General features: G+C 38.3%; 1 protein-coding gene across 3 annotated transcripts in view; it reads left to right on the top strand.

The window, feature by feature from the left end:
• The window catches only part of TOX (thymocyte selection associated high mobility group box), a 338731-nt gene extending 326485 nt beyond the window's left edge, over positions 1-12246 (top strand). For all 3 annotated transcript variants that reach the window (XM_025213485.1, XM_006031821.3, XM_025213484.1), the window contains 2 exons: positions 8518-8669; positions 10037-12246. In XM_025213485.1, the coding sequence (XP_025069270.1) occupies positions 8518-8669; positions 10037-10073 (189 nt within the window). In that variant the 3' untranslated portion in view covers positions 10074-12246. The remainder of the gene's footprint in view (positions 1-8517; positions 8670-10036) is intronic.
• The last annotated feature ends 1069 nt before the right edge of the window (positions 12247-13315 follow it).

The raw sequence follows: 13315 nt of genomic DNA, 5'->3' as shown, positions 1-13315 counted from the left end.
GCTCCTCAAGATTTTCTCCATCATTAGAAAGACCTACATTTGTACCCACACTGAGCCTAAAGCAGGACCCCCAGCAACATCAGTTTGTTTCCTTAAAATCCACACCACTGTGCCAGACAAAGGCAACAAACAAAATTGGAGGATGCACCAACCAAGAAAAACCACCACAAATGGCCACATCTAGCCTGTTTTTCAAAAAAACCCACACCCCATCAGGATTCAGTTTCCAGAACCTGGAAGATGTCCACTCTAACCAGGTACCAGATGTTCCCTTAGACTTCTGGTTGAGATCAGCAACTAGAGGAGACTCAAGTTACTAACCTGTTCTGTATGCTGGGACTGTAAGGAGAGGATATTTTTCCCTTCCAGAAGCCTCACAGCTGCTCACCCCAGTTAAAGAAGGATAAGTATTTTCATGACACAACATTGTGGCTCTGAAGTGGGCACACTTTCAGGTGAGCAAGAAAGGGATGAGTCAGCAAATGACTTCATAAAAACCTTCTACAGCCCAACAGATCTGTGGCAATAGAGAAATGAGAAGTGTCTTGTAGGGCTGAGGGGACAGGCAGGAGGAGACTGCCCCAATACAGATTGGTAGTTCCCAGTAGATACTCCATCTGAATGGTAAACGGACATGATAGTGGTCCCTAAAACACATTAATAAGAGAAAAAGGGGAGATTTGATAAGTCTTCAAATACCTAAAGGGTGGTTATAATGACAATAGTATTCTCTGTGGGGACAGGACAAGGAGTTAATGGCCTTACATTACAATAAGGGTGTGACAAAGATGGCTAACTGGGCTGAGTTCTCCTTTGAGTTCTTGTAGGGATTTTGTGGTGTGAGCCCACTTTGCTGTAAATAGTTCCTGTAAATAGTTTCATAAACAGGATACCTATCTGCCCTTTTCACCCCAAGGTCAAATGACAGCCAAGGCCTGACAGCAGGCAGCAGAGACTGCTCTCTGATTGGTCACCTATGATTGGATGTTTAATTTGATTATGTTAAATTAGTTCCTGGGTTAATACAATAGTTTTGCAACTGTTCTGTTGCAAGGGTGGCTGAGAGTACCTCGGGAGAAAGGCTGCGGCTCTGAGAGAGCAGGAGAGGGAAGCAGTCATCCCAGGGAGGACAGAAAGCTGGAGAGAGAGGAGTCCCAAGGAGGACAGAGTAAAGTCTGGGAAAGGAGAGAGGAGGCAACTGCAGTGGCAAAATGAATCCAGTTTGTTTGGAGATGGGCTGTGTTTGGGATGTCAGCCCTCTGACTCCTCTTCGCCCCGCACTTTGAAGAAGACACACACCTTCCCAGGAGCTGACCAAAAAAACCGAGCTCTCTGAGAGGGGTTTGCTATGGATTACCAGGAAATGGAAAAGAGCCAAGGTTTCAAAGCCAGGGGCTTGCCCATTGTGAAGCCACCCCAGGGCTTGCTTTAGCAGAGGGAAACCAAATAAGGCTGTTTCTTGGGGAGTCCCATGGCAGAGCTTTCCCTGAAAGGGGCATGATCGGTGACAAAGAGAAGTTTAGGTTGGATATTAGGAATAACTTTCTCACCTGGGGGGTGGTTAAGCATTAGAACAGTTTACATAGAGAAGTTGTACAATCTCTATCTTTCGAAGTTTTAATGGTAAATTAGAGAAACACTTAATAGTAATTCTGTCTGAAGCAGGGGATTGGACTAAATGACATCTTGAGGTCCCTTCCAGCCCTTCTTTTTCTACAGGTCTGTGCTTCTAAGGTCAATAAGAAAGTCCAGAGAGAGTAATATGTACTCTCATTCATTCAACATCAAGCATTTACCCACATAGAATGACCAGACTCAAAGAAGATAGAGATGTATAGTTTCCTGCATCCCTGAAGGATTAGATAAGAAACTGGAAAATTCTAGCAAGTCACTAGCCTAGTAGCCCATTGTAAAAAAAAAAAAGGCAACGTCCATCTCTGCACAGGCCTGACGGTTCAAGGCAGTCCTTGAGGCAGAAGGGTCAGGGCTGTTTCTCGTTTTGTGTTGACCTTTCATTTTTGTTGCATGCTCTTTACTTAAAGGTGTGGACAAGGGTTTTATCTCCCCTTGCTTTTCAGAGAGGAGGAGGTGGTGCTAGTTATGAATGACTACATAGATAGTTACTCAGTGTAAACACTAGAGGACAGAGTAAGGATTAAGTATATGGAAGCAAGACGTAATGAGGTCTTGTGCAGTATCTCATGTCTCTGTAACCTGCACACAAGAAATCTCAGAGTGGAAAGTCATGGAGTTATGCACCTATAGAAGAAGGGCCTACCAAAAACTCATAAAGTGTCCATGGGCATGAAACACTGAATGTTTACAAACTTTTTTTTTTTTCATTCTGCAGAATGTATATTCTCATTAGCCACAAAAGGCACCTATGTTTGATTAATATTTTGTGGGTAAGAGTTTTTTTATTTAACTTCCATACAACATTCCTAATTGTGTATGTCCTTTCTGTCATCTCCAGTTCCTTCTTATTCATCTTTAATCTAAGCTAGCCAGTCCTAGTTGTTATTTTTTCAGGTTTGTTTCTTTTAATATACACAAGCGGTCAGGAACACATGGCCCACAGGTCAGATGGAGCCAGTGGATCTTCCGGCCTCTGGAGCCAAAAGGTTTTGCCTGTGCCTGTGCCCATGTTGAGACTGGGCAGTGAGGAGCTGCACTGGGGCTGGGCAGCTAGGAGTACACCTGCATTGACACCACTTCTCCACCCCCACCCCCCAATCCCACCTCCATACCTATTTCCTGGCTGCAGCATGAGCATAGCCTCTAGCCAGTGGAGAACATCTTGCTATACTCGTGCTGCAGCTGGGAGGTGGGGAAGGCTGTGGGAAGAAGTGGCAGCAGTGTGGATGCAGTTTCCAGTTGCCCAGCCCTGATTCAGTTCACTACCAACTGCATGCTACATCCACACTAGAGCTGGGGAGTGGGGGACAGAGCGGCTATGGCACAGGCAGCTTCACTCACACCCCAACGAGGGGCTGGGAGAAGTGGTGGTATTGCAGCTAAAGCTCCCAGTTGCCTGGCCCTGGCAATACTCCCTCCCCTCCCCCTCCTTGCTGATGTGCTGCCAAAGCCACCCAGACCACACTGGACTGAAGCCAGGTTGTTCTGGCCCATGGTTTATAAAGATTGCCACCTTCTCATATATACAGTTTTCTTTCCTTTAATAATTTTCATTGTCTATAACTAAAGCCCTTCTGTTGCGGTTTTATCTTTGTTGAGATGGAATGGAACTCAACTCATTGTTCCATCAGCTTATAAAAAGATATAATATTTTCAGTATTTTCTGTCCTTTGCTGTTTTGATCATAACACACCAGGTGTTTATATTCAGCTCTCTATAAAGATGATCAGTTGTCTTTTCTGAGTGATTGTAGTTGCATTTAAACGCCTATATGTGTGAGCAATTAAAGTATTCCTATCAAAATTACTTGAATGTGACTGGTTCAAAGTGAATTTCATCTATCACCATTTTGTCCAGACAGCCAGCATTTTTGGTCTTTCAGAAAGTCTTCTCTAATATTACCTAATCTAAAAAACTTTTGTAGTCTCTGGAAACTATACTGTCATACCTTACCCTTGTTCCAGGTTGTTAATAAATGAATAACACTAGTTGGTACAGATCCTTAGGTTGTTCTACTTTTGATCTTTTATGCTTTGGGGAATAACCATTTAGCCCTACTCTTAGTTTTGAGGTCTTAACTAGTTTTTTTTCTGTTTTTGTTTTTTTTATAATATTTGTTTCTGACCCCATGACTCTTTATTATAGTTCCTAATATTTCCTATTTTGGAACATTTTAAAAGTTCATTTAAAGTTCAGAAGCATTATTTAACAGATTTATCCACTTTTAACATACTCAGTGAATTCTAGTAGTTTAGAGAAGTATGATTTTCCTTTCATAGAAACTGTGCTGATTTGCATCTATAGACTTGCTAGCTTCATTTAGGCATTTGACATTTTATTGCCATACTGAGTTTTACATGCATATGTGTACATACCCCTACTCAGAAAGAATGAAAAGGTTAAGTTGCTGTTTTTAGATGGATTTTGTTTCTCAGGCTTGGAAAGTAGAATAAGTAACATTGCAATTTTTTGGCTGTAAGTCACCCTTCACCTAATGCTCACACATGAAAGCACTGATGTGGAGGTTTTTAGATCAGAGCTGCATTAATTGGAGCATGGTAGTGTGTGGTAATTCCTTTTGCTTGTAGAGGCTGCCTGGGCATGAAATATCATTCATTGTTAGCAATGTCTCTAAGATGGTCAATTTTCAAGCCAGATTCTGGCCTACAGGAGCAAAGCCTGTAGGCTGCAAGCAGAGCTTTCATATGAGGAAATAGAAGTTTTGACTTAGAGCAGAATTTGGCCCAAAATAAAGAAAACTTTCATCCTCTGGGTCACTTGCCAAGTTTAAATCATTGGGTTCATTGGAGTGCTGCACAGGAATGTGGCTGAATTGATCAAAATTCTTGGGAGGTTCAAGAGAAACACATGCTGGAGCAGGAGCCCACTGAGCCCAACTGGAAGAACCCTGTTACTTTATTTGGAAAAGGATACATTCAGTCTCATGCCCTTCCCCCTTCCTAAGTGTTCCTGCCCCGCTTTCAGGTGCCTGGCACTATTATTTGGAGCCATTCATCATAGCACCTGTTCTTGTTCTTGTTCCCTGTTTGTCTCTGCACTGGAGCACAAAGTGAGGGAAGCTCATTACAATCTCTATCCCACCTTTGTGTATATGCAAGATCAGCTAAAACCAAGTTCCCTGAGTCTCTTACCTGTGGATGCAGGAATATGTATAGAGCATATGCAAAAAAGTAGATGATTAATGTTAGCTATATTTTATTTTTAAATAATGGCTCATTCAGTATACCTTGGGTTGTTTTCCTTTTTTCTTCAGGAAATAAATGTATGCTGCAATGTGATGGCATAGCCTGCCAAAAATAATGGTCTCATTTTTTTCTAGTACATATTATGTACAGTATATTCTTGGGCCCTGCTGTATTTGTCCAGAATTCTTCCCCCCCCCTCCCCATACCACCCCCTTTTTGTTACACTATGTCTTCAAATGAGGTCAAGAGAAAAAAATCATTAATATCTGTCAACTTCCTTTATAACCTTAAGGAAAAATCTTTGTATGATATCACACAGACAGATTTTCAATTTCCTTGTGTAATAAACAGATGCTTTAGGATTTGGATGTAATTTAAAGGTTTAAAATATCACATTGAGATTGATGAATAAATCAGTTGTGAAGACAAAAACATTGATGCCTGTTGAAAATACCTCTCCAGACAGGCAGGAAATGAAATTAGTTCCCAGTAAAGTGTGGAGATGAGGATCACTGTTTAGTTCTGCTGCAGGCTTTTTAGGACTAGCTATAGTGGCACAACGAAACTGCTAGGGCTACAGAAATCTAATTAAAGAGCAAATGTCCCTTCTGACATCAAATTAATCTTTATCAAGTTCCCTATTTTTATTTCAATCTGGAACAAGAAAATGAAATTTAAAATTCTAGGCATGTTGCAAAACAGTTGGTGATTTTCTCTTGAGCATTACAATGCAAAACATTCAGCATTGTTTAATTAGACCTCTAAGCACTCATTTTCTGAATGCTTTTTATTTCATCATTATTTGTTAAGGACTTACATAAATAATACACAAATATTTGCTACAAGCCTAAATATAAGGCTGTCTTATGATGTTATGCAGATATATATTTTCAGTGCGTTTGGTTTGCTTGAACCAGGCTGAAATAATTACTGTTTACATTTTAGATGCAATCATATTTTACTAACCCTTCATTTTGCATAGTTCAAGAATTCTTAAATCATATTAAGGTTTAATTTATATCTTTAGTAATGTAAATTATTATTATTTGTATTAAAATAATGCCTCAAAGCTTCAAAATAAATGAGTGCTCCATCGTGCAGTGTGCTGTACATGCACCTAATAAGGAACAGTCCCTAGGTCAGAGATTACAATAAATTAACAAAACAGGATACGGAAAAGGGAGTATAATGGGTTTCATTTTACAGATGGGAAAACTGAGGCAAAAAGATTAATGCCCTAAGATGGAAAAGCATTTAAGCACATGTTTATAACTTGCACAGATAGTACCAACCTAGTCAGATTATGAACACACTAAAATTATGCTTGTGATTTGTTGGAATGGACCCAGCATAATTTATCTAATGTCACACAACATATCTGCATGGATCCCAGTCAGAGCTAGGCCACTGCCCTAATCTCAGAGCCATTTTTCCTTTCTGAAATTGTTTATTCTGCTTTAGTCTAAATGAATCAGAAATAGCATAACATCGGTGTCCTCTGACTTTGAGAAACCCTCTCTGCTAGCCAGAAGGGTAGTTTAGGTTTCTCTGACAGTTCTCTAAAGCAAGTTGCTAGAATTATCAACCTATTGTATGATGGTTTTTCATGTATTTGTTTGCTTCAGGAAAACTAATAAGAGATCACTAAGGGCCATTTTCTACTGAAGGTAATTCTCAGTGCCTGAGGCTAGAACATGCTCCATTAGTCAGTTTCTTCTTGCAGCTGAATTAGAAATGGCCCTAAGGGTAGCATGTTATGATAATAGTAATAATACAAGACCCATTTTATGGTCTTTCATCACATAAAACTCTCCTTAAAATCAACAAGAGTTTTGCTCAGTTAGGATTTCAGTGAGGCTCTTTATAAGCATGAATATTGTTCTGTGTTTCTCAGATTGCAGATCAGTGTCTAAAAGAACAAGCAACATACAAGGTGTTTGGGAGAGTTACAATCAAATGATGTAGTTTCTTCATACAGTCGTGTGTGTGTGTGTGTATTACACACAAACTATATCCCATTATCCCTCCACTCATCCACTATTAACCAGTTTCTTGTAGGCATCATAGGAGAAATGAGTCTTCAGGAAAGCAGGGTTTGAAAGAAAAAAGGGTATTGGCCTTGAGAATTAGGTCATGAGGGGCACTCTAGGAAGAACGTAGAATGGAGTGTGGAATAAGGCTGGAGAGTAGAAGAAGACTGGGATCAAGGGTAGACCTTGGTAGAGTGGAATGGAGAGAAAAAAAGACAATAGAAAATATGTAAGGTGGGGCAGAGCTATGAAGGGCTTTGAAAGAAAGCTTGATTATAATGAAGTGAGAAAGGGGGAGTCAGCAGAGTGATTAGAAAAGACGGAAGTGACATTCTGAATTTAAAGGATACTCATTCTCAGGGGCCTAAGTGAAACTAAAAATACTGGTTTGTTTATTTATTTTTTTTAATAAAAAGGAAAAAGTGGTTCATCTTTTTAAATGAGCAAAAAGAAATAAATTTCCCTGGCCCACTTTCCTAACAAATAACATGTATATAGCTAAAACAACCACATGCAAACCACTTAAACAAAAAATAAAGCTGTGAAGACATGAGCTTTTATCAGAATGAAACCATGTGGGAAGTTGGTCCAGAAAGACTGGATTTTCAAACAAAATATGTTGGAGCAGAGTCAGCTCTTGCTTTAGCAGCTACACCTCCTATAGGTGTCCCTGGAAATTGTACACACTTGCCTCAGGACTGAGTTTGGTCTTTTTCAGCAAATATTGTTTGGTTTGGTTGGTTTGTTATAGCATTACTAAGTACTCAGCTATGAAGGTATTCTAACCATATAACTATTCTTTGTGTGTTATTTTGGCAAAACCTGTTATATTAAATAAATGTGAAGTACCCTTGAAATTCTAAAAGTTCTGGTAGATTTGACAGGCCATATTTAAACATGCTAGTGCATTGAAAGACTCACAAATCGCAATCAATTCCCATTTAAAAGATATTTCATTTTTTTTTAAATATATACATTTCTTTGTATCTTCCATTCCCCCTCGCCCCCAGCCCAAAAAACACACCCTCCTTTCTTAGTTTTCAGACAACAAGGTGTTTTGTGCTGCTTTTGCTACATTAATCCAACAACTGTTAAAAAGCTTTGGTTGAATTTTTGTTTAGTTTGAGAAAGAAGTACAAATAAAAGAAGAAGCAGATGGTCCCTTTGTGACTGAATGAAGAAAGAAGGTTTTGAGAACAATATGTGAATAGGTGTAGTCTAATAAAACACTCAGCCACCTGCTGCCTGCATCCTTCAAAAAGATTCTGTTGCATATTCTGGGAATTAACAACTAGTGGATCCTTAGTTTTATATACAAGTTCTAAGGAACACTGCCTTTTTCCCCCTGTCCTCCTGGCTTAACATTGTTTCTGTTCTTCATGTCTTAGTTCCATACTATAGCTGTATGCTATCAAATATTTTGGTGGGCTTTTCCCCACCCACCCTGCCCAAGGAAGATTTAAAAAAAAAAAGGATTGAAAGAACGCCCACACATTTTTTCCTGTTTTAATTTTAACTTAAAAGTAAAAAGTACAGGGGAAATATACATATTACTCCTTGCTTTACACATACTACTATTATAAAATTTTCGCACTTAAACTGTTGCTTGGTTTATTGTACATTTATCAGCTTCCTTTCTCTTCTAGGGATTTACTCTTCAGCCTGATTATCAGAATATCATCAACCCCACATCTACGGCTGCACAGGTTGTTACCCAAGCAATGGAGTATGTTCGTTCAGGGTGCAGAAATCCTCCAGCACAGACTGTGGACTGGAATAATGACTACTGCAGTAATGGGTAAGCAGCCAGTGAATGCCACCTTGTGTTGAGCAACCTTTATGACACAAGAGTCTAATAGGGAGTTGTGAAATAGCTTTGTTGCATGTTCCCCTACTGATTTTTTTAAAAAAGCATCTGTGATGATGTTGCATTTATTTTGTAGTTGAATGGCTGTGTGAAAGCAATATGCACAATACTTACATTATTAAAGGTTGCTATTGCTTTATCACAAAGTACATTTTAGTACTCAAAAACTTTAAATTGCCAGAGAAGCATAACTGTGATCTTTTGACCCAGGAACAGGGATGGAAGGGTCAGATCTAAGAAGAAGAGTGGGTAACTTTACATGGATGCCCCTGTAGTATTTTCTTCCAAATTCTTCATCACTTTCCTTTACAGCAGAAAAAGCACTGGCTTGACCTGCAAATCCCATGGTTCTCAGATGCTACAGGGCTGCATATGATATAAGAAACTATATAGAATAGAATAGGGCATAGTGTCATTCTTCAAATGCTCCAGTCTAGATCCTATGCAGCATATCTCTGGTGAAGCAATCAAAGTCATCCCAGCATCAGCCTAGAGACTCTTATGTAGATGGAAGCTGGAGGGAGAATTATTGGGTGCCTATACACATGCTCCTTCGTGTTCTAATTAGAATGCATCGGAGCAGGCTTGATTACTTGAGTCTGCTCCACAGTCTAATTAGAATGCTGCAGTTTTGCTGCAGCATCACATGTATTAAGCTCTACATGTTTTAAAATAACCATGTGGCGCTTTAACTAAACCTCGTCAAATGAGGTTTAATACATGTGAGGCTGCAGCATTTTAACTAGAGTGGCTGCCCAAGAACTGCTCTAATTAAAACGTACTCCCTCCCCCCCCCACACACACACACACATGTCCAAGCATGTGTATTAGGCAGCCATTGGTATTAGCTCTCTTACCTTTTGTTATAGATTCTCCACTGCTCTTCAGAGGGTGTAGATGGTACTTCATGTACATAGTCCCTCAACCTGTGCCTTCTGGCATGCCTTCCCACAACAGCTAATGCACTTGAGCGAGTCAGTAAATCTCACTGTGCCCCATGTTTTTCACCTGGAAAATGGGGAGCATCACATTTCTTTAGCTCACTGGGATGTTGGGAGGGTAATTCAGCATTTACCTTGGGTACTTTGACATTTCTGGATGCTGCCATGGAAGTACAAATTGGTGTTGCAGTGATAGTTTTTATTAGTAGTAGCAGTAATACTTTGCAGCTGTACCCTATTGACCCACATAGTATGGCTTGAGCTAATAACAAACAAAATATAATAATTTCTTTGGTAGGGCTATTAAAAATTTGACTGGTTTAAATATAATCTGTATTTTTTTTTATCTTTGAATAGGGGCATGCAGAGGGACAAAGCACTGTACCTTACCTGAAAATCTGAAAAACCTCTCCTTTCCATGGAGGAATGCAGGGAAGTCTTTTCATCATGGATTGCTTTATGCAGTCAAGGCAGTTCTGCATTTTATTAGAAAATACAAGTTGCTAAGCACTTAGGACTATTTGAGCTTGTGGGTCACCCACTCTGGAAAAAAATAGTCTTGCTTCTTTCTTTTCTTTTCCTTTATTTTTTCTTTTTTCCCCTTCTCCTCCTCTTTTTGTTCACCGAGATCCTTTAACAGACATTGCTTTTCTTCCTTTCTGAAGGAAATTTGGACCATTCAGATTTTATGTTGATTTTGCTGTGAAGTGCTGCGCTAGTAACTGCCTTAGCAACTGTAGATGTCTTGGATAAAAGTCCTGGATTTTCCATTGGTTTTCATAATGGGTGTTTATATGAAACTACTAAAGACTTTTTAAATGGCTTGATGTAGCAGTCATAGCAAGTTTGTAAATAGCATCTATGTTACACTCTCCTAGAGTATAAAATGTGAATGTTTTTGTAGCTAATTGTAATTGAAACTGGCTCATTCCAGTTTATTGATTTCACAATAAGGGTTAAATTGGCAAACATTCATATTTTTACTTCATTTTTAAACAGCTGACTAATAGTTCTATATTTTCAAAGTATTTGGAGAAAAAAGAAAATATTCCCAAATGATTTTAATTAAAAATATTGGCTTTGTCTCATTAAATAAACAAAAAAAATAGCTGGGGGGGAGGAGGGGAGAGAAAGGAACTTAGTGTGGGGGAAAAAGTAAACACATTTATTTTGTACTGCCTAAAAATGCTTTTTTTTTTTTTAAATCACTTTGTGTGTAATGGTTAGTAAACGTCATTTAAATCTTTTTATGTATAAAACTGCCAAATGCTTACCTGATATTTTATTAGATGCAGAAACAGATTGGAAACAGCTAAATTATAATCTTTACATATGGCTATGTATTATTGTTTCTTCATACTGTGTCTGTATTTAATCTTTTTTTATGGAACCTGTTGCGCCTATTTATGAAATAATAAATATAGGTGTTTGTAAGTAAATTTGTTAGCATTTAAGGAGATTTCTTTGATGCTTTAACTTTTGTTGACAAAAATTATTCACAACTGGTGTGAATACTTTATTTAGTTTTTACAGAAACAGTGACTAACGCCAAGCCTGCTTTTTCTGGCAAAAAAATGAAGGCAACCAACACTTATTTCTGCATTTTTGTTGATGCAAAAAACAGATATTTTATGTACTTCCCTTTTTAAAGCATTGTAACAGGAAGTTGCCGAAAGCTAACACATAAGCCACGAGGCTATATAAATAAAAAGGTACGACGCTGCCTTTGGAATTCAGTTTTGGTTAATCAGCCAAGTGAAACCATAATGAATAAAACAAAAGAATTACTAAACATGCTTCAGCCTTTTTATCACAAATGCAAAAGTCTGATGATAAGAAAGCAGTGATTTCGCTTTTGAGCTGTGGGGAACGTCACAAATAGCACCTGAATGAAAAGTAACAGAGCAATGGGATAAGGAGTAAGAATGCCAAAATAAAATATTTTCAAGGTTTTAGATCAGGAATAGTTAGGAAGCAATTCAACCTGAATGCCTGTCCAACTGATGAAGAGTAACACTGATTTGTATTTCATATATGAAATAAAGATAGTAATTCTGATTAAATATACAATATGGGATGCAGTCAACATTTTTAAAAAACAAAAATATGCTTGCTTTGAAATGATTTTAGGCAATGTACAACCTGAATCACTTGAGCATGTAATAACTAATAAATAATGCAGATCAGATGTGATTACTCAAATGACTGTAGCTAAGAGCTCTAATTTTCCTGTCTTGAAACTGTATAAGAACTCGTGATTAAGTTCACAGTTTATTGTTTGTCTGTTTAGTACTTTAGAAATATACCAGCACTACTAATTACCCAATGTCTTCTATTTATTATATTATAGTAAACTACATTTTCCACTCATATTAATTCTAAAGTGAGAAGATAATTGCTGGGGATGGAAACAGTCAGGTTTGATTTTGACAGGCAGGTTTTTTTCATTTATCAAAGAGCTGTGTTATCTTCATCTTTTTTTAAAGCAGGTGTGCAGACAAGAAATTTAAGTTGTTAATTTCAGAATCCAAGCAGAATTCAAAATACAAGCAAAATGAATGTAAATAAAAAATACATCATGAATAAAATTACTTATTCTGTATGAAACTATTGCTACTGGGTGTCTATTAGTCTTTAAGAGCTCCAGCCTACAATGTGCTAAGCAAAGCACTTAAGCTTAATATCAGTTTCAGTGAATTCAGTGGGAGTTCTGCATTTGAAACTAAGGTAAGACTTAGCCTTCAGGAAGACGAGCAATGTTGGTCTTAGCTGTGCTGAAGTAACACTTAATTCTAGAAGAAATGATTTCCAGCTTTGGCACAGAAAAAGCAGTTTTCCCTGCCAGGCCAAAGAATAAGCAGTGGCTGGTTGCCATCTAAAAGGGGCTACCTGCTACTTTTTTCAATTGTGGATTGACAGATACAAAGGTCAACAGCAGGATCACAAAAGATAAAGGTCAAAAAGCCTTGTATAAGCGGGTGAAAGTCCAATAAAGTTTATAAGTTTGTATCTCTTCCCGAAGCCAAAAGTAACTTCAAAAAAGGAACTATATAGAACCAAGCTGTAAAACCCCAGCTCTCAGACAGAAAATAAATAAAAGCTACAGAAAAACAAACAATTTATAAATAAACAAATACAGCTAATGCAAATATTTTAAATGCAGCAAAGACTTCAAACATTCAGGAAATCATTTCGCCTTTGTTTATTAATAATTATTTTCACTCTGACCTGGAAAATGCACTGAAAGCAGGACTTGAAAGTAGGCCTGAGAAGTCAATATGGGATGACAGCAACATGTGAGCACCATAAAATGGGAGCCCTAGTGGATTGCAACCATGGTGAGCAAGGGTTACAGAAAAGGAAAACCTTTACAATTCATTCTTTGCAGTCACATAGTGCAAACTGGAGACACCAACCGGATCCCAGTTCTGCTTTTACTGAAATCAATAGGGCTTTTTAACAGAATGAGGCTGATTGCCACCTCCTGCACTTCATCCATGGAAGGAACCTGCCAGCAAGTTTCTGTTGGTTGCACAGTAGGCCATAGTCATCTACACTGAAGCCTTTATACATTTGTACCCTGTAGTAAGCACAATGTCCGTCTTCCTAGCTCCAGTAGTGCTGTGCTTTCTGGGA

Source organism: Alligator sinensis, unplaced genomic scaffold, assembly GCF_000455745.1.
Source record: "Alligator sinensis unplaced genomic scaffold, ASM45574v1 scaffold700_1, whole genome shotgun sequence".
NCBI lineage: Eukaryota > Metazoa > Chordata > Crocodylia > Alligatoridae > Alligator > Alligator sinensis.
The sequence above is the reverse complement of the archived record's forward strand: the minus strand, read 5'-3'. Positions and strand labels throughout refer to the sequence as shown.